The 25,617-nt window shown below is 54.8% G+C and overlaps 1 protein-coding gene across 5 annotated transcripts in view; it reads right to left on the reverse strand.

The window, feature by feature from the left end:
* The window catches only part of COL7A1 (collagen type VII alpha 1 chain), a 132,839-nt gene that overhangs the window by 85,216 nt on the left and 22,006 nt on the right, over positions 1 to 25,617 (reverse strand). For all 5 annotated transcript variants that reach the window (XM_075130311.1, XM_048857965.2, XM_048857964.2 and 2 more), the window contains exons 2-14: positions 23,736 to 23,817; positions 16,057 to 16,237; positions 15,293 to 15,452; positions 14,700 to 14,793; positions 14,007 to 14,162; positions 13,227 to 13,390; positions 12,716 to 12,845; positions 11,782 to 11,901; positions 9,961 to 10,110; positions 8,867 to 8,986; positions 7,302 to 7,448; positions 921 to 1,037; positions 484 to 633 (exon numbers count right to left, since the gene is read on the reverse strand). In XM_075130311.1, coding sequence (XP_074986412.1) covers positions 484 to 633; positions 921 to 1,037; positions 7,302 to 7,448; positions 8,867 to 8,986; positions 9,961 to 10,110; positions 11,782 to 11,901; positions 12,716 to 12,845; positions 13,227 to 13,390; positions 14,007 to 14,162; positions 14,700 to 14,793; positions 15,293 to 15,452; positions 16,057 to 16,237; positions 23,736 to 23,811 — 1,765 coding nt within the window. In that variant the 5' untranslated portion in view covers positions 23,812 to 23,817. The remainder of the gene's footprint in view (positions 1 to 483; positions 634 to 920; positions 1,038 to 7,301; positions 7,449 to 8,866; positions 8,987 to 9,960; positions 10,111 to 11,781; positions 11,902 to 12,715; positions 12,846 to 13,226; positions 13,391 to 14,006; positions 14,163 to 14,699; positions 14,794 to 15,292; positions 15,453 to 16,056; positions 16,238 to 23,735; positions 23,818 to 25,617) is intronic.

Here is a 25,617-nt window from a genome sequence, read left to right on the forward strand (position 1 = left end):
GACCTATGGAACAGTCAGAGCAGGCCTGGCAGGGCCAGGAGATCCTGCCCTCACTCAGTCCATGGGGTTCCTGGCACCCCCGTTGCTGAATGGACGGAGGCTCCAGTGTAGGGGAAAGGGCAGGGCAGGGATCTGTTTGATCACTGTTTGCCCAGCACCCAAGTCGCTTCCTTTGAAAACCTACAGTCAAAGAGCCTCCAGGGAAGGGGGCGGGTCTTTCAGTCCCACACAGTCTGGGCCTGGCAGGGGGCCCAGCATTCAGCAATGACTCCACCCATGCTGCCATGCCACAGCCCAGCGGAGTGAGCCGGGAGAAGAGCAGGGGCCCTGTGCTGGGGATGTCACTCACTTGGAGGGCTACCCACCCCAAAAAACGCTGGTAGGATGTCACAGAGCCACTTGCATGGTGCACTGGGCACCTCTAGGCTCTGGGAACCCTCCTCTGCCCACTCCACCCAGGTGGGCCCAGGGGCGTTCACTCACCTGTCTGGGAGATGGTTACGGGTGTGGCCACCTCCCTCCCGTCGTACAGGGTGTAGAGGGTAATGCGATAGTCCGTGGCTGGCTGCAGGCCGGTGAGCTGGTAGCTGTTGATGTTGGTGGGCAGGGACACAGTCTGTGGGGGGTCAGCACCTGAGAACCAGAATGGGATGGGGGGGGGGGCGGAAATGAGGCAGTCACTTGCTGCTTCCCAGCCCTGAATCTCAGCACCTCTCCTCCCCTTCGTCCTCCCAGGGACTCCTGCACCAGCAGCTTGATCCCCCTGAACCTGGCCAGCCTGTGAGCCAGACCTGGAGCCCAGCTGAGCCTGTGGAGATCCGGGATGGGGATCTATCACCCTACCCCCACGCAGACACAGGGCATTTCAGCCTCTCCAGTAGCCTTCCCCACTCCCTGCCCTGGGGACCTGGCCAGCCTACCTGTTGCTCTTCTCCACTCCAGCCGGTAACCACGGGCATCGCGGATGATATTCCAGGCCACCTGGATGGAAGTTGGGCCCAGAATGACGGTCCTCAGGGACTGGACTATGCCTGTTTCTAGAGGAAGGAGAGACAGGCGGCCAGGCTGAGCTCAGCAGCATGAAGGCTCTCGACAGAGCCTGGCGCCCACCGAAGGGAAACACTTAGGCTTCCAAATCCATCTCTCAAGCTGAGCCTAAAGCTGGGCACCCCGCCAGAGTAGCCTTTTGGGAAGTGAGGTGGTGGGCACCGCCACAGCTGTCGCTAATTACTCCCCAACTGGGCTGCATACCCTCCCCCAAGGGAGGGTCCTTCCCTGGCAGCTCATGGGGGAAGCCAGCTCTGGCACTGCCTTGGTGGAGCCTGCTCTGAGTAGGGATTCAGTCTGCAGGACTGGCAAGCTGGAGGGCTGCACTGGCAAGAGAGCCACTATGCCAAGAGAGGGGATGAAGAGCCAGGCCTGGAACAACTGACGCTCCCAGCCAGAAAAAGACACAGGGAAAAATAACTCCCCATCTCCCTCTGCTTTAGAATGTGTCCAGAAATATCTGTGCCATGGGGGCACTCCCAGGGCTGAGCCCCCCCTTACAATAGGGGCCTCCCTCCCCAGAGACCTGTGGGAAAGGAAAGGCTACGGTGCCCTGGCCTGGAGAATGGCATTAACCCCCTGGAGACCCGGCCAAGGGCACCAGGGATGGTACTGCTGGGGGCAACCAGCAGGGGTACTGTCAGGACTGTTTCTGCAGGAGCAGCCCCAGTCCCAGCCTCCTCCCCACTCGACTGTAGGTGCCACCTCATCCCGCTTTGTGGACATTACAAAGCGCTCTCTCAGCCAGGATCCCTTCAGTACCATATCAATCCGCACCCAGCCACACCGGGATGCAGAGCTGCTGTCTCCCCCTGTGCATCGCTCTCCCATGAGAGGGACACCAGCCAAGCCTGGGGCCATGTGCATTGCTAGTACTTTGTACTGCCCCAGCTGCTCGTCCTGTCAGCCCTCTGGACATTCTCAGAGCATAAGCTCTTGGGGCCTTGACCTCTCTCTTCATTGCATGTCCATGGGTGTTTATCTGCGTGACACAAGAATCTCTTCTTGCCAACTAGCAAGGAGCACAGAGGGGGTGCACAGGGCTTATGGGGATCTCCTGGATCTGGTACATAACTTCTAGTTCACCAAAGAGTGCCGTGCGAGGTCACAAACAAAAGCCAGTGTCGCACTCATCATCAGTATCGGGAAACGCATGTACAGAGGTTTCGTAAGAAGTTGTTATGTACATACACTGAAAATTATGTTCTCTAGGTCAAGTCAAGGGGACTGGTCATCCGCAAAGATGAAAAAACAGGTTTTCCGTCAGTCAAGAAATGTTTCTGTCTAGCTGCTTACATGGATATTAAGTATTGTCTGCTTCACATTGGGTCTCCCCTCAGCCGGCTGAACGGAATGCAGACAAAGGGTTGCAAAGGCTTCAGCGAGGAAAAAGCAATAGGAAGAAGTAAAGAGTGGGCAGGGAGAACAATACTTGAAGTGCACATGTGACGTTATGGACTTGAACTGAGACCGTATAGATCACGGTTGCAACCAAGGTCCTGCAGTGGCACCAAATCTTATATAAAGGGGGTCAAATAATAAATTTCTAAATAAGAAATAAGAAGCGATGCAATGGGTAAGACCGAGTCCGTCTGGGCAAAAATTACATTGGGGAAGAAAACTATTAGAGCCTCCCCTGGGATAGTGCTTGGGGTGTACGGATATTTGGATATGGATAGAGCCCTTTTTAATGTTTTTAATAAAGTAAATACTAATGGAAACTGCATGATCATGGGAGACTATAACTTCCCAGATATAGACTGGAGGATAAGTGCTAGTAATAATAATAGGGCTCAGATTTTCCTAGATGCAATAGCTGATGGATTCCTTCATCAAGTAGCTGCTGAACTGACTAGAGGGGATGCCATTTTAGATTTGGTTTTGGGTGAGTAGTGAGGACCTCATAGAAGAAATGGTTGTAGGGGATAATCTTGGTTCAAGTGATCATGAGCTAATTCAGTTCAAACTGAACGGAAGGATAAACAAAAATAAATCTGCAACTAGGGTTTTTGATTTCAAAAGGGCTGACTTTCAAAAATTAAGGAAATTAGTTAGGGAAGTGGATTGGACTGAAGAATTTATGGATCTAAAGGCAGAGGAGGCCTGGGATTACTTTAAATCAAAGCTGCAGAAGCTACCGGAAGCCTGCATCCCGAGAAAGGGGAAAAAATTCATAGGCACAAGTTGTAGACCAAACTGGATGAGCAAGCATCTCAGAGTGGTGATTAAGAAAAAGCAGAAAGCATACAGGGAGTTGAAGATGGGAGGGATCAGCAAGAAAAGCTACTGTATTGAGGTCAGAACATGGAGGGATAAAGTGAGACAGGCTAAAAGTCAAGTAGAGTTGGACCTTGCAAAGGGAATTAAAACCAATAGTAAAAGGTTCTATAGCTATATAAATAAGAAGAAAACAAAGAAAGAAGAAGTGGGACCGCTAAACACTGAGGATGGAGTGGAAGTCAAGGATAATCTAGGCATGGCCCAATATCTAAACAAATACTTTGCCTCAGTCTTTAATAAGGCTAAAGAGGATCTTGGGAATAATGGTAGCATGACAAATGGGAATGAGGCTATGGAGGTAGATATTACCATATCTGAGGTAGAAGTGAAACTCGAACAGCTTAATGGGACTAAATCGGGGGGCCCAGATAATCTTCATCCAAGAATATTAAAGGAATTGGCACACGAAATTGCAAGCCCATTAGCAACAATTTTTAATGAATCTGTAAACTCAGGGGTTGTACCGTATGATTGGAGAATTGCTAACATAGTTCCTATTTTTAAGAAAGGGAAAAAAGTGATCCAGGTAACTATAGGCCTCTTAGTTTGACATCTGTAGTATGCAAGGTCTTGGAAAAAATTTTGAAGGAGAAGGTAGTTAAGGACATTGAAGTCAATGGTAAATGGGACAAAATACAACATGGTTTTACAAAAGGTAGATCGTGCCAAATCAACCTGATCTCCTTCTTTGAGAAAGTAACAGATTTTTTAGACAAAGGAAACGCAGTGGATCTAATTTACCTAGATTTCAGTAAGGCATTTGATACCGTGCCACATGGGGAATTATTAGTTAAATTGGAAAAGATGGGGATCAATATGAAAATTGAAAGGTGGATAAGGAATTGGTTAAAAGGGAGACTACAACGGGTCCTAGTGAAAGGTGAATTGTCAGATTGGAGGGAGGTTACCAGTGGAGTTCCTCAGGGATCGGTTTTGGGACCAATCTTATTATTACTGACCTCGGCACAAAAAGTGGGAGTGTGCTAATAAAGTTTGCAGATGATACAAAGCTGGGAGGTATTGCCAATTTAGAGAAGGACCGGGAAATCATACAGGAGGATCTGGATGACCTTGTAAACTGGAGTAATAGTAATAGGATGAAACTTAATAGTGAGAAGTGTAAGGTCATGCATTTAGGGATTAATAACAAGAATTTTAGTTGTAAGCTGGGGACACATCAATTAGAAGTAACGGAGGAGGAGAAGGACCTTGGAATATTGGTTGATCATAGGATGACTATGAGCTGCCAATGTGATATGGCCGTGAAAAAAGCTAATGCGTCAGGAGAGGTATGTCCAGTAGGGATAAGGAGGTTTTAGTACCATTATACAAGGCACTGGTGAGACCTCATCTGGAATACTGTGTACAATTCTGGTCTCCCATGTTTAAGAAGGATGAATTCAAACTGGAACAGGTACAGAGAAGGGCTACTAGGATGATCCGAGGAATGGAAAACCTGTCTTATGAAAGGAGACTCAAGGAGCTTGGCTTGTTTAGCCTAACCAAAAGAAGGTTGAGGGGAGATATGATTGCTCTCTATAAATATATCAGAGGGATAAATACCGGAGAGGGAGAGGAATTATTTAAGCTCAATACCAATGTGGACACAAGAACAAGTGGATATAAACTGGCCACCAGGAAGTTTAGACTTGAAATTAGACAAAGGTTTCCAACCATCAGAGGAGTGAAGTTTTGGAATAGCCTTCCAAGGGAAGCAGTAGGGGCAAAAGATCTATCTGGCTTTAAGATTAAACTCGATAAATTTATGGAGGAGATGGTATGATGGGATTACATGGTTTTGGTAATTAAATATTCATGGTAAATAGGCCCAATGGCCTGTGATGGGATATTAGATGGGGTGGGATCTGAGTTACCCAGGAAAGAATTTTCTGTAGTATCTGGCTGGTGAATCTTGCCCATATGCTCAGGGTTTAGCTGATCGCCATATTTGGGGTCGGGAAGGAATTTTCCTCCAGGGCAGATTGGAAGAGACCCTGGAAGTTTTTCGTCTTCCTCTGTAGCATGGGGCACGGGGCACTTGCTGGAGGATTCTCTGCTGCTTGAAATCTTTAAACCACGATTTGAGGACTTAAATAGCTCAGACATAGGTGAGAGGTTTTTTGCAGGAGTGGGTGGGTGAAATTCTGTGGCCTACATTGTGCAGGAGGTCAGACTAGATGATCATAATGGTCCCTTCTGACCATAGTATCTATGAATCGAGGTGTCCCAGAAAAGGTTATGGTTTGCTGGTTATGATTATGCGATCTGTATGTGTGTATCATTTTTATAGTTGACGTTATGAATATTGGCTCTATACTGTCTGTATTTCAAACTTATGCTTCTGTGTGACACCCCAGAAAAGTTGGTGTCAGCTCTGCCTAGCCTGCTTGATGGCCCATTAAGGACCATCAGCTGTACAATTGACCCATTGAGAGAAGGCAGACATGCCTTGTGACTCAGCAAGGTGTGCAGGGGCATGCCTATGGACAGAACGCTGAGGTTTTTCCAGGCCACGTGAGGGACAGCTTGTCTTTGGAACAAAGAAAGCAGAGACCACATGGCAAGAGAATATAAAAAGCTGCTGCAGCTCCTCCATCTTGTCTCCAGTCCTGCTTCATACCTCTGGAGGGACTTTGCTACACTGAAGCTTTGAACCAAGGACTGAAAGACCCATCCCAGCTGTGGATGTCCTCCAGAGACTTGATTTGAACCTGCAGTTTATTCTACCACTGCTGCAAGCCTGAACCAAGAACTTTGCCATTACTGTGTGTAATTGATTCCATTTAACCAATTCTAGCTCTCATCCATCTCTTTTTCCTTTTATGAATAAACCTTTAGATTTTAGATTCTAAAGGACTGGCAACAGCATGATTTGTGGGTAAGATCTAACTTGTATATTGACCAGGGTCTGGGGCTTGGTGCTTTGGGATCGAGAGAACCTTTTTTTCTTTTACTGGGGTACTGGTTTTCATAACCATCTGTCCCCATAATGAGTGGCATTGGTGGTGATACTGGGAAACTGGAGTGTCTAAGGGAATTGCTTGTGTGACTTGTGGTTAACCAGTGGGGTAAAACCAAAGTCTTCTCTGTCTGGCTGGTTTGGTTTGCCTTGGTGTGCATAGAAACCCCAGCCTTGGGCTGTAACTGCCCTGCTTTAAGCAATTTGTCCTGAATTGACACTCTCAGTTGGGTCCCGGCAGAACCAGCATCATTACAGCACATCAAAGATTTGCTCTAATAAAGACACCCTGGCATCCTTCACCTAGGAAGCTAACAGACCGTGAGTTTACTTCATGAAAGAAGGGTCTCCATCAGGCTTGGCTGACAACACTGGAAAGCATGTTGGGCAAGATCTGCTTCTTCAGACAGGAGGAGAAGTTGTTTATGTAGTTACCTAGAAAGCTGGTGATGATTTTGTTTTGTATGTAACCATTTATTTCTGATACCCTTACTCACTATTACAGGAATCTCTGTTCTAGTTTTCACTATCAATATATCTCAGTGCTGTGTGTTAAGCAAAGTGCTGCTCCTGAGCTGACAAGCTGGTGCATACGATTCCTTTGGGAACAGCAGGCCTGGTAATTCTAGGTGGCCGGTGAATCAGGGGCCGGACGGTGCACTGCACGCTCTGAGGACTCAGGCATTGGTGTGTGCCGATTGCTACCTGTACAGAGAGCAAGGCCTGCGGGGATCTGGAAGGCAGTGCTTGAGCTGCCAGTGGCTGCCGGGAGCTGATCCACAGCACGCACAGACGTGACCTCCTCATGCTAAAGACAGGTGATGGTGAGGTGCCTCGCTCCTGGGGAGTGTCACAATCGAAACAGGGCTTGGCACAATAGAGCCCTGACTGGGGCTTCTGGGTGCTACTAGAGTACAAATACTACAGTTATCCCAAAGAGCCACCAGCTTCCTGGCACAGACCCTGCCTCCCGCCCCTCAGCAGTGGGAAGCCTCTCCCATGGCCATGCACCCACCTGTTCTTCTCCTAATAGAGGCTGGGGGCCCCTCCACTTGCCCATAGAGTGAAATGACCGTCAGCAGGTAATCTGTGTCTGGCTGCAGCCCTGTCAGCAGGTAGGAATTCTTGCTGGCATCCACATCAAATTTCCGAATGTCCTGGCCTGAGATAATCCAGAGAAAAAGGGTTTAAGGCACAATTCCAGGTCGTCCGTTCAACTGAGAGCCCCATGCAACACCAGGGACTCCACATCAGACCAGACCAACAGCCCTTCCAGTCCGCTATCCCATTTCTTGATTGCACGGGGCCAGAGCCGCGTTGCTAATCCAGTATCCTTGCGTCTACAACATAGCAGATGAAGTCTAGTCTGGCATCCAGCCTCCCCCCATACACCAGGCCATACCCCAGGCCCATCTCATCAGGTTTTGGATTCTGGGCTGCCAAAGGCCAGCAAATATCCTGACACTACTCCCACACCCAGCCGTAAGTGGCTTTGTCAGTAAAATCTGTTCATGTTAATAGAGAACATGGGGGATAATTGAACAAGAAAGCTCCCTGCACTCCACCCCACCTCAGACACAGGTGACTAACATACAGGGCCTGATCCTACCCATCCTCCACAAGCAGGACTCCCAGAGTTCTATGCCAAGAGGTTTGCAGACCTGGGCCCTGCACCTGTGACCCAGATGTGTGGGCCTTCCTGGAGGGATTCAGCAATGGGCTCTGTACAGACAATGTGGCTGACCTGGCCAAGAAGCTGCGCAAACCCCAAAGCTTGTGGTGAGGTCATTTCCAGGAACACATGGACCCCTTTCAGTCTGGTGTGATTTGGCCTGGTTCTCCGTGTGTCTCGGGGCAGAAGGAGAGATCCCCAGTACTCCAAGAGCAGGGCCGCGCAGAGTCTCCCAGAGAACGGACAGAGAGCCTGGAGCATGGCCCCTCCCCACCATTCCCCCAGGCTGTTACACCCCTAGGACTGGCACAAGGCCCAGCAGGAGAGCAGGTGTGGATCTGAATTGCCTTCAGAGTGATAAAGATTCTCTTGACAGAAGTTCATCACCCCGGCCCCCTTTGCTCATTCCACCACCCCGCCCCCAAACTTTCTTCCCCTCACCCCCAACTTCTCAAGCAGCTCTGCCACCTGCCCTCCTCTTCTCCCCCTGTATGTGCTTGCCTGTCACTTGGTCCCTTTCTGTCTTGGGCATCCTGCCCAGCCCCCTGGTCCCTTTCTCCCCTCAGCATGCTGCCTCACTCGCCTCTCCTCCAGCCACTCTGGACTCTCCAGTCTCTCCACACTTCAGCAGCAGGTGCTCCAGAGAACACAGTTTGGGACCCTCTGCCCCATAATGCACCTGACTACAGACGAGTCCTGTCCCATGGGAGGGGTGTATCTGCTCTGCTGGAAGAAAGGCATGCCAGCCCCCCACCCACACCCACCCACTCCTTAGAGCCTGCACCACAGCTCAGCACCCCACCATCCAGCCAGAAGGTCTAGAGAACCGTGTCCACCGTTCAGTCTACAGCACCCTGCCACTGGTTTTTGGGATGGGGAGAGAGCTCTAGTTAGTCTGGTAGACTTACCTGAGGGGAGCCCCCAGGAGACCCGGTATCCAGTAGCTCCACTCACACCCCGCCAGGTCACCAGCATTCTCTGCTGGGAGATGTTCTGAACCGACAGCTGCTGCACCCCTTCCAAACGCACTGGAGGGAGAGGGAATCAAACAAAACACAACCATGGCACAAATGTGAGACCCAGAGAGCTCAGCCTCCATGCAACCTGCAAGGCAGCCAAATATACTGCAGAGTCCAGCCCAGCCCAGCCCAGCCACCCTTCTGCATTGCCAGCTCACATAAGAGACACAATAACCTTAACTCTGCCCCTAAATAAGCACAGTTCCCTTCACCGGTAATCTCAAAATATAAATACCCCACAAAACTCTTCAGAAAAATACACCCAGGAATGATGCATGTGCACTTCATGGACATGCACCAATCAGCTTCAAATGCAAGTCCACACACATGCATTATTTTAAAAGTGGATTGCGTCACATAAACCATATATCCAATACTAGTCTCAAAATACATCAGAGATACTTTACCAAAAAATTCTATGCTCAGGTGATTAGAGAGAGAGAGAGATCAAAATCACTTCTTCATTTAAAAATCCCCGGGTCAAAGTGAAGGGTGTTATGCTGCATCTGAGATATGCACGTTTTGTACTTGACCTGAGTTAGATATGGTTGAAAAAACACGAGCTAACAATTTCACAACATGTGGGAGTGGTGTTCATTTCAGCGGGTTCGAAGTGGGCCCATTTTCCAGTTTGCCTGACACTTTTCACACAGCTGGATTGACATTTTTATCAAAAGCGTTTTAGAAATGTTTTGCCTATTGAAAACCATGGTTCCTTCCTGGAAACCAGGATTTTGGCAAAGAGAAAATGTTGATGATGATTTTGAGAACTATGTTGATAGAGTTTTTATAAAAATATGGAGAAAAGTCCTATGAAAAACTAACATTTCAATAATCAGACAATTATTTTGCAAAAAAAAAAAAAAAAGAAAGTTCCTTTTTAAAAAAAAAAGAAATAAAAAGTCATTTTTGGCCGGAAGAAAACCCAGTCAGATGCCCTCTGGCAGCCCCAGGCTCTGGCTGTCTGAGCAGATGGTACTTACGGGTTCGGCCCGTTAGCTGGGCCGGCGCTGCCGTCTGCCGCTGGGAGATAGGCTGAAGTGTGACCATGTAGTCAGTGTTGGGGCGCAGATTGCTGAGTGTGACAGACACAGCGTTGGCCCCCAGGCTCATTTCCTCCGCTTGAGCCTCACCTGGGATGGGCACAGACAGCGACGCATGAGTGGGGCCCAGCACGAGGGGGGACTATCCATTGGAAGGCAGGGGGCTCTGGTGCTGCCGGACACCACCCCAGCCTTGGGCAGGCTGCAGAACACAAGCTATGTGGGGCTTCAGACAGGCCTTTCCTTCATGCAGTAGGTCAGGACTGGAACACTCTGGTGCCCAGGTGGGTTGGCGAGGGGGAGCACATGCAGGCACATGCAGCACAGAACACACTTGGCCTCCCACACGTGTGCAAGCACATGGCTAGCAGCATGAGCAGACATGCTATGTGCGCTCAGTACGTTCAGCCCAGCTCTGTGCCCCCATTCCCAGCAGCAGGGCTCAGCCAGTGCAAGAAGCTAAACAAAGATCAGGGGCTCAACCCAACCAGGCAGGGCTGGGAAAAGGGAGCAAGGGCCCTGCTTGCACTCCCTGGCAGGGAGCTGTAGGCAAGTCCTGGCACTCCCTTGCAGATGCCATGAAAGGAGGGGAAGATGGCAGGGAAATCTCCACATACAGTTCTAAGCTGGCCCCCTCAGTTAGGCACTGGGTCTGGGCAGGGCACAGGGGTGGTTCAGATGAGCTCAGCAGTGGTTTTGTGCCCTCAGGGCTAGCATTCTCTGCTGGGGAGATGCACTGCCATGGCAGCCGGGTGTGGCAGCATGTAGGGCGAGGTGCACTGGGAGTGCTGCCAGGGCCACATGCACTGGGATGGCTGCAGGCTGGGGAGGGGCAGCTCCAGGTGCAGCTTCCTACAGAAAATAGCACTGGGGTGGAGGGCTTGAAACCATCTATACCCCTGCCCAAACCCCAGCATGCTCAGAGAGCCCCTGTACACACACACACACACACACTCACTCTTCTGAGCACACACTGTACCCCATGTACATACCTCCACATGTACACCCCCAGCACATGTACTGATCTCCTCCCGTACACACAAACCAGTCCTGTACACCCACACCCCAGGACACACACCCAACCCCTTCCAACCCCCTCCCCCCTGCCACACACACACACACAGAATATACAGAAGCACCTGGACCCACACATTCCCCCACAACAAATACAGCTGCAGCGAGAGGAGAGCTGGGGCTGGAATCCGCTCTCACCTATGGGGTGCCTGGGCTTCACTCGGCCACGTGAACGCCACATCACAGAGATCCTGGCAGCACCACCCACCCCCTTTGGGCACAGTGGATGCCCTGCACTGATCCCGGCACAGCACGGCCTCCCATGGGAACAAGAGGCCATTCAACTGGCTCTGTGTCTGCCTGCCTCGGAGGGAGTTCATACGTCACAGCTGTCTGCTCCTTGGGGTTTGTGGCTAACAAAGTTGCTGGACAGACAGGGTGTGGGGAGGAGGTGGTGCAGCCAAAGAGCGAAGGGAGCAGAGATCCGTGCTCGCTGATTCTCCTCCAACCCTCCCACTCAGCCGAGTCCTAGGGCAGTGGAGAAAGACCTGCCCAGGCTTGGATTCCCCTGCCCTCCTGGAATGGATCCAGGCTCCACACCCTACACATGAGGGACAAGGGTCTGTAGCCGGGCTGGCTGGCAGCTCTCCTGTGGCAGAGAACACAGCCCAGGGGGATGTTCCCACATTGCAGAGCCACAGGAGAGGCAGCGCCTCCCCGGCCCAATCGCCCGCACTCCGCCCTCACCTCGGGCCATGTAGGTGATCCGGTAGCCCTGCAAGTTCTCCAAGGCAGCTCCCCAGGCCAGTCTGAGGAAGGACGGCCCAGCCTCCACCACTCGGAAATTCGACACTCCAGACAGGGCCCCTGAAAGAGAATGGGGGCAAGGCCATCACCCTCACACACTCCTGCCCCAGAGAGCCGCCAGCCCTTCGCACGGGGTCAAGAGGCGCCTTGGTGCCAGGAGAAAAGCAAGCTGCCCTGGGGCGATGCAGGAGGGGACAGGGGTGGTCATTAGCCAGTCTGGGGCCAAATCCCAGCATCTGGCGGAGCAGCCCTAAAACTGTCACGCTCCACTGGGCAGCATCCTCGGGATACTAAACACTGACTCAAAGACTCCCCATATACAGTTCATCTCTCCGCTGCCAAGCCCACCAACGCCTCAGAGCCAACGCTATTGTGGGACCCACCAAAAACCATCAGCGCGAGAGCCCAGTGCCCGGCTCGGCAGCGGCACTCACACCCTATCAATCCCATCCCAGCACGGTCATCCAGCCACAGAATCCAAGATGGTGGCAATGATGGAGTGAGCACATGGTGAGGCCAGAGGGAGTCACCCATTCCCATGGGAAGCCTGCCAGGGTCACAGGCATGAGGAGTCCCACTCACCCCAAACTGAGCTGGAAGCGGGTCCAGCAGCCCTGTCCCATCCTTGGGTGGGCTCAGCCAGGCCCCAACCCTGTAATGGGGCCCATCCTCAGACAATGGTGCATGGACATGGTAGCTGACCTTTCTAGCCCCAGGCTGGACTCCAAGCTCACCAGGCTCTTCCATCAGGAATCCCCCTGGCTCAGAGGGCACCAGGGAGCCTGGGAGTGCAGGCTGGCTCCTGCTCTGGGCAGGTGGACGAGGTGTGGGAGTGCAGGGGGTGCTTGGATGGGGAGCAGGGCAGGTTACTCACCAGTGCGTCCTTTGCCAGAGACCGACTCCCCAATGCTGTTGGCATACTGGGCGATGACAGTGACCAGATAATCCGTCCCTCCGATCAACTGGCTCAGCACGGCACTCGTCTCCCCGGGGCTCAGGTTGACCTGTTCAAAGGCACCCAAAGGCATTCTCCTCTTCAGCCAGAGAGATCGAACACCCTGCCTGCTCACCAGCCTCCTCCTGCTGTCCAGATGGCATGGCCCACTGAGCCAGGCCCCACGGAACAGGTGGGCTCCATATGAGATTTTGCACCCTTCACTTCCCTAAGGGGTTTGGTGCTGGAGCAGGAGTCAGAGCCGCCGCCACGAGAAGCCAACAGGCTCTATTCACCCAGAGGGCAGGCTGCAGGCACACCCTTTCCAATGTGCCTCAGCCAGAGAAACCCCCTTTCCCAGCAAGGGGGGGCAGCTCAGTCCCACTGGCCTCTCTGCCGAGCCTGCCCAGCAGGCGGATTTCCGGCCATAGCTGGGAAGGGAAGCTCTCACCTCTTGCATCTCTGCTGTAACTTGCTGCCCCAAGCCCGTGAGCGGCACATACTGGACTTTGTAGCCTGTGACCGGGCCACCCGCCGCAGTCCAGCGGATCCTCAGCATGTTGACCGCCTGCTCCACGAAGACCAGATTGGACGGGCCGCTGTACACCCGCGGACCTTAGGGGAAGGGAAGCAGCAGTCAGGCTCCCTGCTGGCACCCCACCTTCCCCAGGGCTGACACGCACAGAGCCACGGCGCAGACTCTAAGTCCCAGCTGCCCAACGCAGGGAGCCCGCTCGGGGACGGATGGCCTCTGCCACAGCGAAGAACGTCATCAGAAGAGAATCATGAAAACGTTCTCACTCAAACTTTCTGGGTGGGGGGGAATCAACTGGGTAGGGCAGCGACCGTGGGGCCAAAGCGAACCGACACAGCGCCCCATCACCACAAAACAATGCCACAGCGTGACATAGCACTGAGCCCTAGACGCCGGGATGTACTTCCAGGATGGGGCTCATCTCCAGAAACACAGGGGAAGGTGGAATTTAACCCTTCCATTGCAGCATCAGAAACAGCTGCGACAGCCAGTGCCCGAGACTCAGAAAGAGAAGTATCTTGCCAAGCAGAGCCAAGTGGGGAGACTGCCAAAATCCCTCAGGCTGTAGTGGTCTCGTGGGTTAGAAGGGCACAGCAGACAGGAGAGATGTGATCAAACACGGCATTCCAAAGCACGTCCAGGGCTGAGCCATCGCAGGGGGGAGGCCGAGAGCACTAGGTGCAACATGCCCCTTACCCGTCTGCAGGACCCCTCCGGTGCTGGCACACACCCTCTGGGACACCAGCGGCAGCAGGGTGCCCAGGATCTTAAAGTCATTGACGTAGAAGAAGTAGTCCTCTGTGGGAGTGGAGGCCACACGTGTGAGCTCCGCGCGGTCTGCGTTCTTGATCCCTGGAGGGGGTGGAGAGCCAGTGAGCGGGTGAGTCTCTCTCCTAGGAATAATCCCCAGGTATGCCCTGAGCCATGTCCCCCTCCACCCACCGGCTGGCACAGTGGCACCCCCCCATTCTTACTCGCCCTAGCTGGCTGCTACAGTGTCAGACATTCACAGCGAGCTGCAGCACATGCCATGGTGTGCTGGGTTCCCGGGGCCCTTGGCCCATCGCCTCAGACTCTCCCACCTCCCACCCCCCTTGCAGTGCCCTGTAATGTCCTGCAGTGGCCAGCAAGCCAGAGCTCCCTAGCCTCACACCCCTGTACCATCCACTCCCCCTGCCCTCCCATGCTAGAGGATCAGGCTCATTCCAGGCCTGGCCAGGTGCTTCCACTCTCATCCAGCAGCTGCACTGGCCAAGATCAGAGGACGGATGCATGGCTCTGCCTTCCTCCTAGAGCTCCCCTGCACCAAAGGGACACTTTGGCCAGCGGTGGGAGTCCTGAGCAGCCTGATGAAGGCAGACACACCCCTGGGCTCCTGGAGTCACTTACCCACAGCAAAGACCTTAGTGCCCTGAGCCTTCAGCTTCACGGACGGCTGCTCAGTGTCATCTTGAGACTTGCCATCTGTGATGAGGATGCAGACCTGCCAGGAAGGGGCAAGGGCAAGTCAGGCGGGGGCTGGCCAACTCCACACCAGCTGCCAGGCTCAACACGAGCCATGGGGCCCACCTCAGGGAGGAAGGGCCCCAAGGCCAGTGCCCCCATCTGGCTCAGCCAAAGCACAGCAGATGTGAGACTGGGACCCCCAGAAGCTGAGTTTGGAGGGGCCCACACTGGGAAGAAGGGGAGCAGCAGTCAGACAGTCCCACTGGGCTGGAGCATGTTGCCTCCCCATGGTCTCCCCTGTTATGGAGAAAGACTTGGAACTGGATAGATGTTACACAGGGGTTCGAAGAAGAGAGGATGTAGCAACCCACCCGCTCCTGCCAAGCACCCAGCTCTGCTCCCCTCCAGCACAGAGGGAGACGAGTGACCGGCCTAGCCATCAGCATTCTCTGGTCCCACTGGAGGAGAACCGATAGGCCAGCGTTTTGCTCTCACATTCCCTGGCCATGGCATAAGCAGGGTCTCTCTAGAGGTACCTTTGGGACTCCAGCCCGGATCTGAGTGGGCCCAAAGAAGTTGTCAGCGATGTACCGGAGGCCGGCACCTGTGCGTGTGTTCCCGCCCTTGTAGCTCAGCTGCTGGACGGCCCTCTTGACCTCCGTCCCATTGGGATGCTGGGAAAACGTGAACTCGACCCTGGGGACAAACACAATCCCAGGGGGATGGGGGAAAACCACAACACAGCCAACTCCCGCTCTGAGCAGGATCCCTACACAGTAACTGCATGGCCCACATGCTTCCTCAGGGGAAGCTACCAGGGCACCCACAGGGTTTCTGTAGGGGATGGGTCATTTTCCATGTATCCCTAGGGTGCGGCTCCACGGAAGCGAGGCAATGACACTACAGAGGTGGTCAGTGGGTTATCTGTAATGGGGCTCCTTAGAAAGTGTGCTAGGGGTTGCAGGGGCAATGGGGGTAATTAGATATTTTATTCTCCCCCTCCCCCTGCCCAGCCTAGGACAATGAAGGCGTTTCACTGGCTACCAAGGGGCACCGATCACAGTGCCCATGAGCAGAGGCTGGGCCTCCTCTGTCAGTAGCAGGTGTGAGGCACTCGCAGCACTCCCTCCCCCAGCAGATAGCTCTGCGGCCACTCCAAGCATCCCGAGCTCCCTTGGCGACTGGAACCCCAGGAGCCACCCCCAGGAGCACAGAGAGGCGCCCCCACCAGGGACAGGGCTGCAGGAGCCTCCCGCACCCCGTGTGCCTGGCAGGGGGGAACAGGACCATTGGGACTCACCTGGGGTCGTCGCTGTACTGCACTGCCCCGAATCGCACCGCGCTCTCACCGACCACATGGACAAAGGGCCTGACCAGGTCCTCCATGAAGGCTCGGATCATGCGGAAGTTGGCCCTCCCAATGCTGGAGGATCCATCCACCAGGAACACGATGTCGGCCGCATAGACATTGATGCATGTCCCTGCAAAGCAACCATCAGCAGTTCAGGCTGACTCCCTTTGTCCCAGCATGCGAGGGCCAGAGGGAACTGTCCCAGCCCTGCCATGGAAGCTCCCTCTGCTGATTTAGCCCTTCCAGCCTCTTACCCCAGGAGCCCTCACTCCTCCCACAGAGAGCTCCAAGACTGCCAGAGTCCATGAGTCAGGGCAAGGAAGCCCAGACCTCAGGGCCACATTCTCTAGCAAGGAGATAGGTTCAGTGCCAGAGGCCATGACAGCCTATCCCTCTATAGGAGTTTTAGGGCCAAGCGGGTGTGGAGCAGACAGGGCCAAGCGGGTGTGGAGCAGACAGGGCCACCCAGGCAGGGGTGGGGATATCCCATGAATACGCAGGGGATGAGCACTGCCAGCAGCCAGTGCTTGTGGGCTGACAGCTCCCCGAGGGCCCACTGACTAGGGGCCCCCTTAGCAGAGAACACAATGGATTTTCTCAGACTAGTACCCCATTCCTCCCTGCCAACCACAGGCCTTGCAAAGGGGCCAGGGACTCACCAGCGAGGCAGCAGCTGCCCCTCCCCTGGGAATCACTCCAGCCTCTCACACATCCCACATTCCTTCAGGGATAAGTCCCTGCCAAGAGGCAGCTGGGACTCCAGGTCCTACATGGGCTGACAGAGGCAGTTCCATCACCCAGGACCAGGCATCCTTCCTCCTCCTCCCCCCCTCATGCCACAAGCATAGGTGCTGGAGCTCGGGGTGCACCGCACCCCCTGGCTTGAAGTGGTTTCCATGGGTTTACAGTTTGGTTCAATAGCTCTCAGCACCCCCACTGTACAAATTGTTCCAGCACCCCTGGCCACAAACCTCCTCTGAATGTCAGCACAGGGCACCTCCCAGCCTCCCCCAGGATAAAACCCCTGGGCCCCTCTGTGACGAAGTGGGACTGTTCTTAATGTTTCCTCTGAATAGTGTGGGGGTGCCTCAGTTTCCCCTAGGCAGTTCTTAAGTATCTAGGTGGTGGGGTAAGGGTGTATGATCATTGCAGTGCCCTAGAGGGCATGTGTGTGCAGGAGTCTGGACACAGAGAATGGCCGACACCCTGTTTCCTGGCAACTGATGGCCTGGGCCCTTCCCCCCCTGCAAGGTGAGAGCTGAAGGGTTGGAGAACAAAGGAATCAGGTGACCTCCTGGCCCGGGAAAGGAACAAAGCCCAGAGGAGGAGGGGCTGGAGGGGTTTTTCAGTTTGGGGCTGGCTGGGACATGGAGTGAAGTGCAGACGTGGTTGTCTGGCTCACTGCCCCCCAGAATGGACCCAGCTGAGGGGTCCCGTTCTCTGCACCTGCAAGCTCTGTTTTAGACCATGTTCCTGTCGTCTAATAAACCTTCTGTTTTACTGGCTGGCTGAGAGTCACGTCTGACTGCGAAGTTGGGGTGCAGGACCCTCTGGCTTCCCCAGGAGCACCGCCTGAGCGGACTCGCTGTGGGAAGCGCACGGAGAGGCAGAGGATGCTGAATGCTCCGAGGTCAGACCCAGGAAGGTGGAAGCTGTGTGAGCTGTGTGTCCTGAAGACAGGCTGCTCACAGAAAGGCGACTACCCCAGAGTCCTGACTGACTTCATGGGGAGCAGTTCCAGAGCATCGCCCAGGAACTCCGTGACAATTGGTGGTAGCGGTGGGATCTACTGCACCCCGTGGATGGCGCTTCCTGCAGTAAGTGACTGGGGAGCAGTAACACGAAGGGGGATTGCCGAGGACCAGGCCTGCTGAAGGCTCAGAGAGGAGCGGTTTCGGGGGGCGGTTAACCCCTGGGAGTGTGTGACCAGCGAGAAGGACTGTGCAGTAATGGGGTCCCCCTGGGGACTGCAGTGAGCAGTCTCAGGGGCGGAGGAGTCTGCAGCTCGACCCTGGCAAAGAGGTGGTGACCTCGAGAAGGGCTGGCACACTAGGGGTTCTCCCTGGAAACCGTGGGGAGCTGAGAACACACGGGCCTGTGAGTCCACAACAACTTGGGAGGAGCGGAGTGATGGCCTGTCACCGTCTCCTTAAGAAGGACATTGTAACCCTGTGCAGAAAGAGAGGGTTGAGCATTGGAAAGTTCACCAAAGCAGAGTTAATCGTGCAGCTGGAGGAGGACGACCACTCTAAGGAACAGATTCCTGACCCCAACTGGGGCTATAGCAGGATCTGGGAGCAGCTGAAGCGGGAGCCAGGCATCGCCAAGACTCCTGTCCCCGACCAGACGAGGGTCTTCATGATCGGGTTCCCCATCGGGGGATCAAGACGGACGGGATTGCAGCTGAGTCTGAGAGAGCAAGAGGACCGTGGGAGACAGCGAGAGCCCGAGAAAGAGCTGCAGAAGCAGCAGCAGCATGAACTGGCGGTGGTGGGGCGGAGAGGCCTAGGGGACCTCCCCGGGGTGAGTGGGGATAGATCCCGGGGGGCCAGTTCCGCAGGGAACCTCGAGACTAAATTGCTGCCCCTGGTTAAGGAGGGGGGGGTGTGGATGCCCACCTCACTGCCTTTGAGCAGGCTGGCGATTTGAACCAAGGGGACCCTGCGGAAAAGCCCCGGTGTCTAGCTCCCTTGCTGGGTCCCAAGGCCATAGACTCCGTCAGCCAGGTGGTTGGGGATGTGGACAGGCTCCCACTCCTGACCCCAACCTATATGTCTGTGTGGAGTTTCCTGGGGCCAGGCCCCCCGGACCTCCAGTGGGAGTAGAAGGTGATGGTCAATGGGGAGACATTCTTGGGGTGGCCAAAGGGCATGGGCTGCATAAACCTTCCCACATGCGGCCTGCGAGTGCTATCGACCACCCCTGACCTAAGGGAGGGCGTGAAACTGGAAGGGCCTGGTGTAACTCCTACCAAGGAATGGGAGAGATGCTGGGGCATCCATGGGAACGTTGGTGGCTTCGAACTTCCCCAGGTCACCGGCTAAAGTGACCCCGCTCAGTTCGATCTCGAAGGGGGGAGAGATGTGACGAAGTGGGACTGTTCTTAATGTTTCCTCTGAATAGTGTGGGGGTGCCTCAGTTTCCCCTAGGCAGTTCTTAAGTATCTAGGTGGTGGGGTAAGGGTGTATGATCATTGCAGTGCCCTAGAGGGCATGTGTGTGCAGGAGTCTGGACACAGAGAATGGCCGACACCCTGTTTCCTGGCAACTGATGGCCTGGGCCCTTCCCCCCCTGCAAGGTGAGAGCTGAAGGGTTGGAGAACAAAGGAATCAGGTGACCTCCTGGCCCGGGAAAGGAACAAAGCCCAGAGGAGGAGGGGCTGGAGGGGTTTTTCAGTTTGGGGCTGGCTGGGACATGGAGTGAAGTGCAGACGTGGTTGTCTGGCTCACTGCCCCCCAGAATGGACCCAGCTGAGGGGTCCCGTTCTCTGCACCTGCAAGCTCTGTTTTAGACCATGTTCCTGTCGTCTAATAAACCTTCTGTTTTACTGGCTGGCTGAGAGTCACGTCTGACTGCGAAGTTGGGGTGCAGGACCCTCTGGCTTCCCCAGGAGCACCGCCTGAGCGGACTCGCTGTGGGAAGCGCACGGAGAGGCAGAGGATGCTGAATGCTCCGAGGTCAGACCCAGGAAGGTGGAAGCTGTGTGAGCTGTGTGTCCTGAAGACAGGCTGCTCACAGAAAGGCGACTACCCCAGAGTCCTGACTGACTTCATGGGGAGCAGTTCCAGAGCATCGCCCAGGAACTCCGTGACAATTGGTGGTAGCGGTGGGATCTACTGCACCCCGTGGATGGCGCTTCCTGCAGTAAGTGACTGGGGAGCAGTAACACGAAGGGGGATTGCCGAGGACCAGGCCTGCTGAAGGCTCAGAGAGGAGCGGTTTCGGGGGGCGGTTAACCCCTGGGAGTGTGTGACCAGCGAGAAGTACTGTGCAGTAATGGGGTCCCCCTGGGGACTGCAGTGAGCAGTCTCAGGGGCGGAGGAGTCTGCAGCTCGACCCTGGCAAAGAGGTGGTGACCTCGAGAAGGGCTGGCACACTAGGGGTTCTCCCTGGAAACCGTGGGGAGCTGAGAACACACGGGCCTGTGAGTCCACAACAACTTGGGAGGAGCGGAGTGATGGCCTGTCACCGTCTCCTTAAGAAGGACATTGTAACCCTGTGCAGAAAGAGAGGGTTGAGCATTGGAAAGTTCACCAAAGCAGAGTTAATCGTGCAGCTGGAGGAGGACGACCACTCTAAGGAACAGATTCCTGACCCCAACTGGGGCTATAGCAGGATCTGGGAGCAGCTGAAGCGGGAGCCAGGCATCGCCAAGACTCCTGTCCCCGACCAGACGAGGGTCTTCATGATCGGGTTCCCCATCGGGGGATCAAGACGGACGGGATTGCAGCTGAGTCTGAGAGAGCAAGAGGACCGTGGGAGACAGCGAGAGCCCGAGAAAGAGCTGCAGAAGCAGCAGCAGCATGAACTGGCGGTGGTGGGGCGGAGAGGCCTAGGGGACCTCCCCGGGGTGAGTGGGGATAGATCCCGGGGGGCCAGTTCCGCAGGGAACCTCGAGACTAAATTGCTGCCCCTGGTTAAGGAGGGGGGGGTGTGGATGCCCACCTCACTGCCTTTGAGCAGGCTGGCGATTTGAACCAAGGGGACCCTGCGGAAAAGCCCCGGTGTCTAGCTCCCTTGCTGGGTCCCAAGGCCATAGACTCCGTCAGCCAGGTGGTTGGGGATGTGGACAGGCTCCCACTCCTGACCCCAACCTATATGTCTGTGTGGAGTTTCCTGGGGCCAGGCCCCCCGGACCTCCAGTGGGAGTAGAAGGTGATGGTCAATGGGGAGACATTCTTGGGGTGGCCAAAGGGCATGGGCTGCATAAACCTTCCCACATGCGGCCTGCGAGTGCTATCGACCACCCCTGACCTAAGGGAGGGCGTGAAACTGGAAGGGCCTGGTGTAACTCCTACCAAGGAATGGGAGAGATGCTGGGGCATCCATGGGAACGTTGGTGGCTTCGAACTTCCCCAGGTCACCGGCTAAAGTGACCCCGCTCAGTTCGATCTCGAAGGGGGGAGAGATGTGACGAAGTGGGACTGTTCTTAATGTTTCCTCTGAATAGTGTGGGGGTGCCTCAGTTTCCCCTAGGCAGTTCTTAAGTATCTAGGTGGTGGGGTAAGGGTGTATGATCATTGCAGTGCCCTAGAGGGCATGTGTGTGCAGGAGTCTGGACACAGAGAATGGCCGACACCCTGTTTCCTGGCAACTGATGGCCTGGGCCCTTCCCCCCCTGCAAGGTGAGAGCTGAAGGGTTGGAGAACAAAGGAATCAAGTGACCTCCTGGCCCGGGAAAGGAACAAAGCCCAGAGGAGGAGGGGCTGGAGGGGTTTTTCAGTTTGGGGCTGGCTGGGACATGGAGTGAAGTGCAGACGTGGTTGTCTGGCTCACTGCCCCCCAGAATGGACCCAGCTGAGGGGTCCCGTTCTCTGCACCTGCAAGCTCTGTTTTAGACCATGTTCCTGTCGTCTAATAAACCTTCTGTTTTACTGGCTGGCTGAGAGTCACGTCTGACTGCGAAGTTGGGGTGCAGGACCCTCTGGCTTCCCCAGGAGCACCGCCTGAGCGGACTCGCTGTGGGAAGCGCACGGAGAGGCAGAGGATGCTGAATGCTCCGAGGTCAGACCCAGGAAGGTGGAAGCTGTGTGAGCTGTGTGTCCTGAAGACAGGCTGCTCACAGAAAGGCGACTACCCCAGAGTCCTGACTGACTTCATGGGGAGCAGTTCCAGAGCATCGCCCAGGAACTCCGTGACACCCTCCATGCCCCAGCTCATGGGAGGGGGCAGTCATCAAGCCTATGGAGGAAGGGAGAGACACCAACTCCCAGGCTGAGCATCAGGGAAGCGCAGTCTACACCCTGGAGCAGAACAAACCCGCAAGGAGCCCTCTGGCCTATCCCAGGAGCACAGGGGCAGCAGCAAGTCAGCAAGGGAGATGCTGCACTTCCCCCACTCGCAGTTCTGAGGGTTGCCAGCTGCCTAATAATCACACAAACCCAAACACCCTTGCCCCACCCCTGCCCCAAGGCCCCACGGCTGCCCCACCCCTTCTCCAAGGCCCCGCCCCTACTCACGCCATCCCCCCTCCCTCGCTCTCCCGCACCGTCACCAGGCTGGGACAGGGGGTTGGAGTGCAGGAATGGGTGCAGGCTCTGGACTGACGGGTTGGGCCAGGAGATTCAGAGTGTGGAAAGGGGCTCTGGGCTGAGCCTGAGGCAGAGGGTTGGGGTGCAGGAGGGGGTGTGGGCTCTGGGAGGGAGTTTGGGTGTAGGAGGGGGTTCAGGGCTGGGGCAGGGGGTTGAGATGCATGCAGGAGGGGGTGCAGGATGTAGGCTCCGGCTGGGCAGTGCTTACCTTGGGCAGCTGCCGGGAAGCAGATGGCATGTCCAGCTCCTAGGCTCAGGGGTGGCCAGGCGACTCTGTGCACTGCCCCCACCCCAAGTGCCGGCTCCACAGCTCCCATTGGCCACTGTTCCTGGCCAATGAGAGCTGCAGAGTCAGCACTCAGAGTGGAGGCAGCATGCAGAGACCCCCTGGATGCCCCTGTGCCTAGAAGCTGGACATGCCGTTCACTCCGGGAGCTGCGCAGAACAAGGGCAGGCAGGGAGCCTGCCTTAGCCCCGCTGTGCCGCCAGACTTTTAGCGGCCTAAAATCTCCCGGATTGGCTTCAATAGCCTCCAAGAGATGGAGGGTTGGCAACCCTAACAGTCCTCGTTTCAGGGACGGGGGCTCTCAGTCTGGGGATCTAGCCCTTATCCCCTCCAAGGAGGGGACCTCCCAGGTGGTGCTGAGAGTGGGATTCCAACCTGACCTTCTGTAGGGAGCAAGCAAGATCCTGACAGCTCACAGGTGGGGCCAGGAGCTGAGCACTGGACAAGCCCCACTTCACCTTGCACATCAGCAAGCATGGTGGGGTGGGGTGGTGGGCCAATAGGGATACCAGAGAGGCATGAGCCGGAGAACTGCAGAGAGCAGCAGATTTGTGACACCTAACTATGCAACAGCATGCCATGCTCCAGGCAGACATCCCAACCACAGACACAGAGGCCAGCCTCGAGGCAGCAGGGGTGCAGAGATCCCCTACTCTAGATCATTTCTCTGCCCCATCCAGTCCTGTGTCCGGCATGTGGGGACTTGGGAAACCATGAACCACTCAACAAAGTCTGTGTCCCATCCCCTCCCCCACATACACCCCACCCACCAGACCCAGTACAATTCAGCATGGTGACGGCTCAGATCTGCCTGGGCAGCCTGCCAGCGAATCTGTGCTGGGAGGAGACACCTGGTATCGGACTACAGGGCACAGGCTGGTTTGAGGGGTGGAGCTGGGACCAGTCTGAATTCACCCTCCCAGCTGACTATGTGGGCCAAATGCCCCCATCTTCCCGCCCCCAGCTTCTCTGGGGCCACGCATTGTTTCCAGCAAACCCAGTGATGGTGCCACAAATGGGCCCAGCCCCCAGCCCTTGCCTCACGTACCCCCACCCTCCCCACCCCCTTGGAGAACTCAGACAGCACCAACCTTGGTTTCTTTTTTGTGCCGTAACTGGTGCTGGAGCTAGGAGCAGAGCGAGGAGCAGGATCCACCCTCTCATCATGGGAGCCTGCAAGACATAACAAGTGGGAGGAGTGGATGCCCACCAGGGAACAGGAAAACCAATGGGGGGCTCATGTCTCAGCAAAGCAATGGGATGGGGGCAGAGACACAGCTGAGTTTCATGGAAAAAGCCCACCGGACCCTCCCAGACACCTTACCCCACAGCAGGGGTTGCCACATTAGGCCAGTGGCCTGTCTCTGATCAGTGGCCAGATACAAGAAACCCCCCTAGTGGACACTTATGAAAACCTCCCCCAAGGGAAGTGCCTACTAACCCCAGGTGGTTGGTTCAGGGCCTGAAGCAGGCATTTTTATGCCGAGTAACCGTGGACACTCTTATTGTCGATATAAAGGTCTAATCTGGGTTTGAATTGTGTCTGAGTTCAAACTCAGTTTGAATTGTGCTGAGTTCACAACTACCCCTCCTGGCAGCAGGTTCTCCAGATTCACTGGGTTGAAAAGTGTTTCCTTTGGTAAGTTCTAAACGAGCTGGCGTTCAGTTTCCCTTGGCCAGCCCTATGTTCTTGTGCCAGGAGGCAGGGTGTATAGGCGACCCAATCTGCCATCTCTAAACCAGTCACTATTTTGCATACGTCTAGAGCAGTGTTTTTCCAACCCATGGGGGCAGGAGTGTCACACAGCGCTGCCAATTTCATTACATTCTGAAGCTCCCCCATGCCTGGCACATCCAGACCCTTCATGGTCAAGTTTTCTCTGGCAGCCTCTGACCACATGCACATACTGAGGCAGCTCAGCATTGCTACCTTCGATACTCTGACTTCTGTAGCCAATGTAAGTGATGGAAGGGGATCACCAACAGTTGTTATTTCGGGTATGGGGTCACCACCTCAGAAGGCTGCGAAACACCAGGGGAGAGCATCCCTGTTCTCTGAAATACAATGTCCCCATCATGTCACCTCTCCGTGGGCAGCCTCTCCCCATTGCTGGATCCTTTCTGAGGTTGCCAGAACCGAAAACACATTCCAGTTGACATGTTAGTACTCATTTACATGGAGGCATCCTAGTCCTTGCAGCATTATTATTATTCAATATTGTCTCCTAGCCCACTCCTTATGCACCTTGCCATTCGGTTTGCTTTTTCTGATAGTCAGATATCTCAGAGCTGTCCACAGTGCCGTACATGACTTTTCCCTGAGCTGTCACAGTTCATTTAGAACCCAGCAACAGGTGTGATTCATTCAAATGATTCCCTCCAGTGTGCATTAATTCACTCAAGCTGAAGGGCAACAAATTTAACTGCTAAAAAAAACCACTGTTAATCTATGGGACTTGCTGATGCAGGATATTACAGAGGAAAGTAGTTTAGGAAGATTCCATGAAGGGTTAGACATTTATCTGAAGAAGAACAGCATCTGCAGTGACACCAGCTGGGACAAAGACTACCCCAAGGGCCATTGATCCTGATGCTTCAGGAAATAGAGTTATCACCAGCTTGAGTAGGTGAGTGAAGAAACCTCTACCCCAGGATAATGCTGTGCACTTATGCATAGGCCTGGGTGTGGGAGGGACAATTTCTTTTCTATCAAAAGCACCATCCCCCATTGGCCTCTAGAGAAGAGCAGGTAATGGTCTAGACGGACCCTCCATCCCTCCTGCAGTCAGACACCAGACATGACAGGCTGTTGGGCCCAGTCCAGTATAACATTCCCCATACTGCTCTGGCAACATAGGAAAGAGCTAGACTACCACAGAATTGGCTTGTTTTTATGTCCCTTTCACTTATTTCTCTGTTTGAGCTCTTCCGTGTCCCAGCCCGGACCCCAGCAACCCGGAAACAGAGCAGAGA

Source organism: Caretta caretta, chromosome 7, assembly GCF_965140235.1.
Source record: "Caretta caretta isolate rCarCar2 chromosome 7, rCarCar1.hap1, whole genome shotgun sequence".
NCBI lineage: Eukaryota > Metazoa > Chordata > Testudines > Cheloniidae > Caretta > Caretta caretta.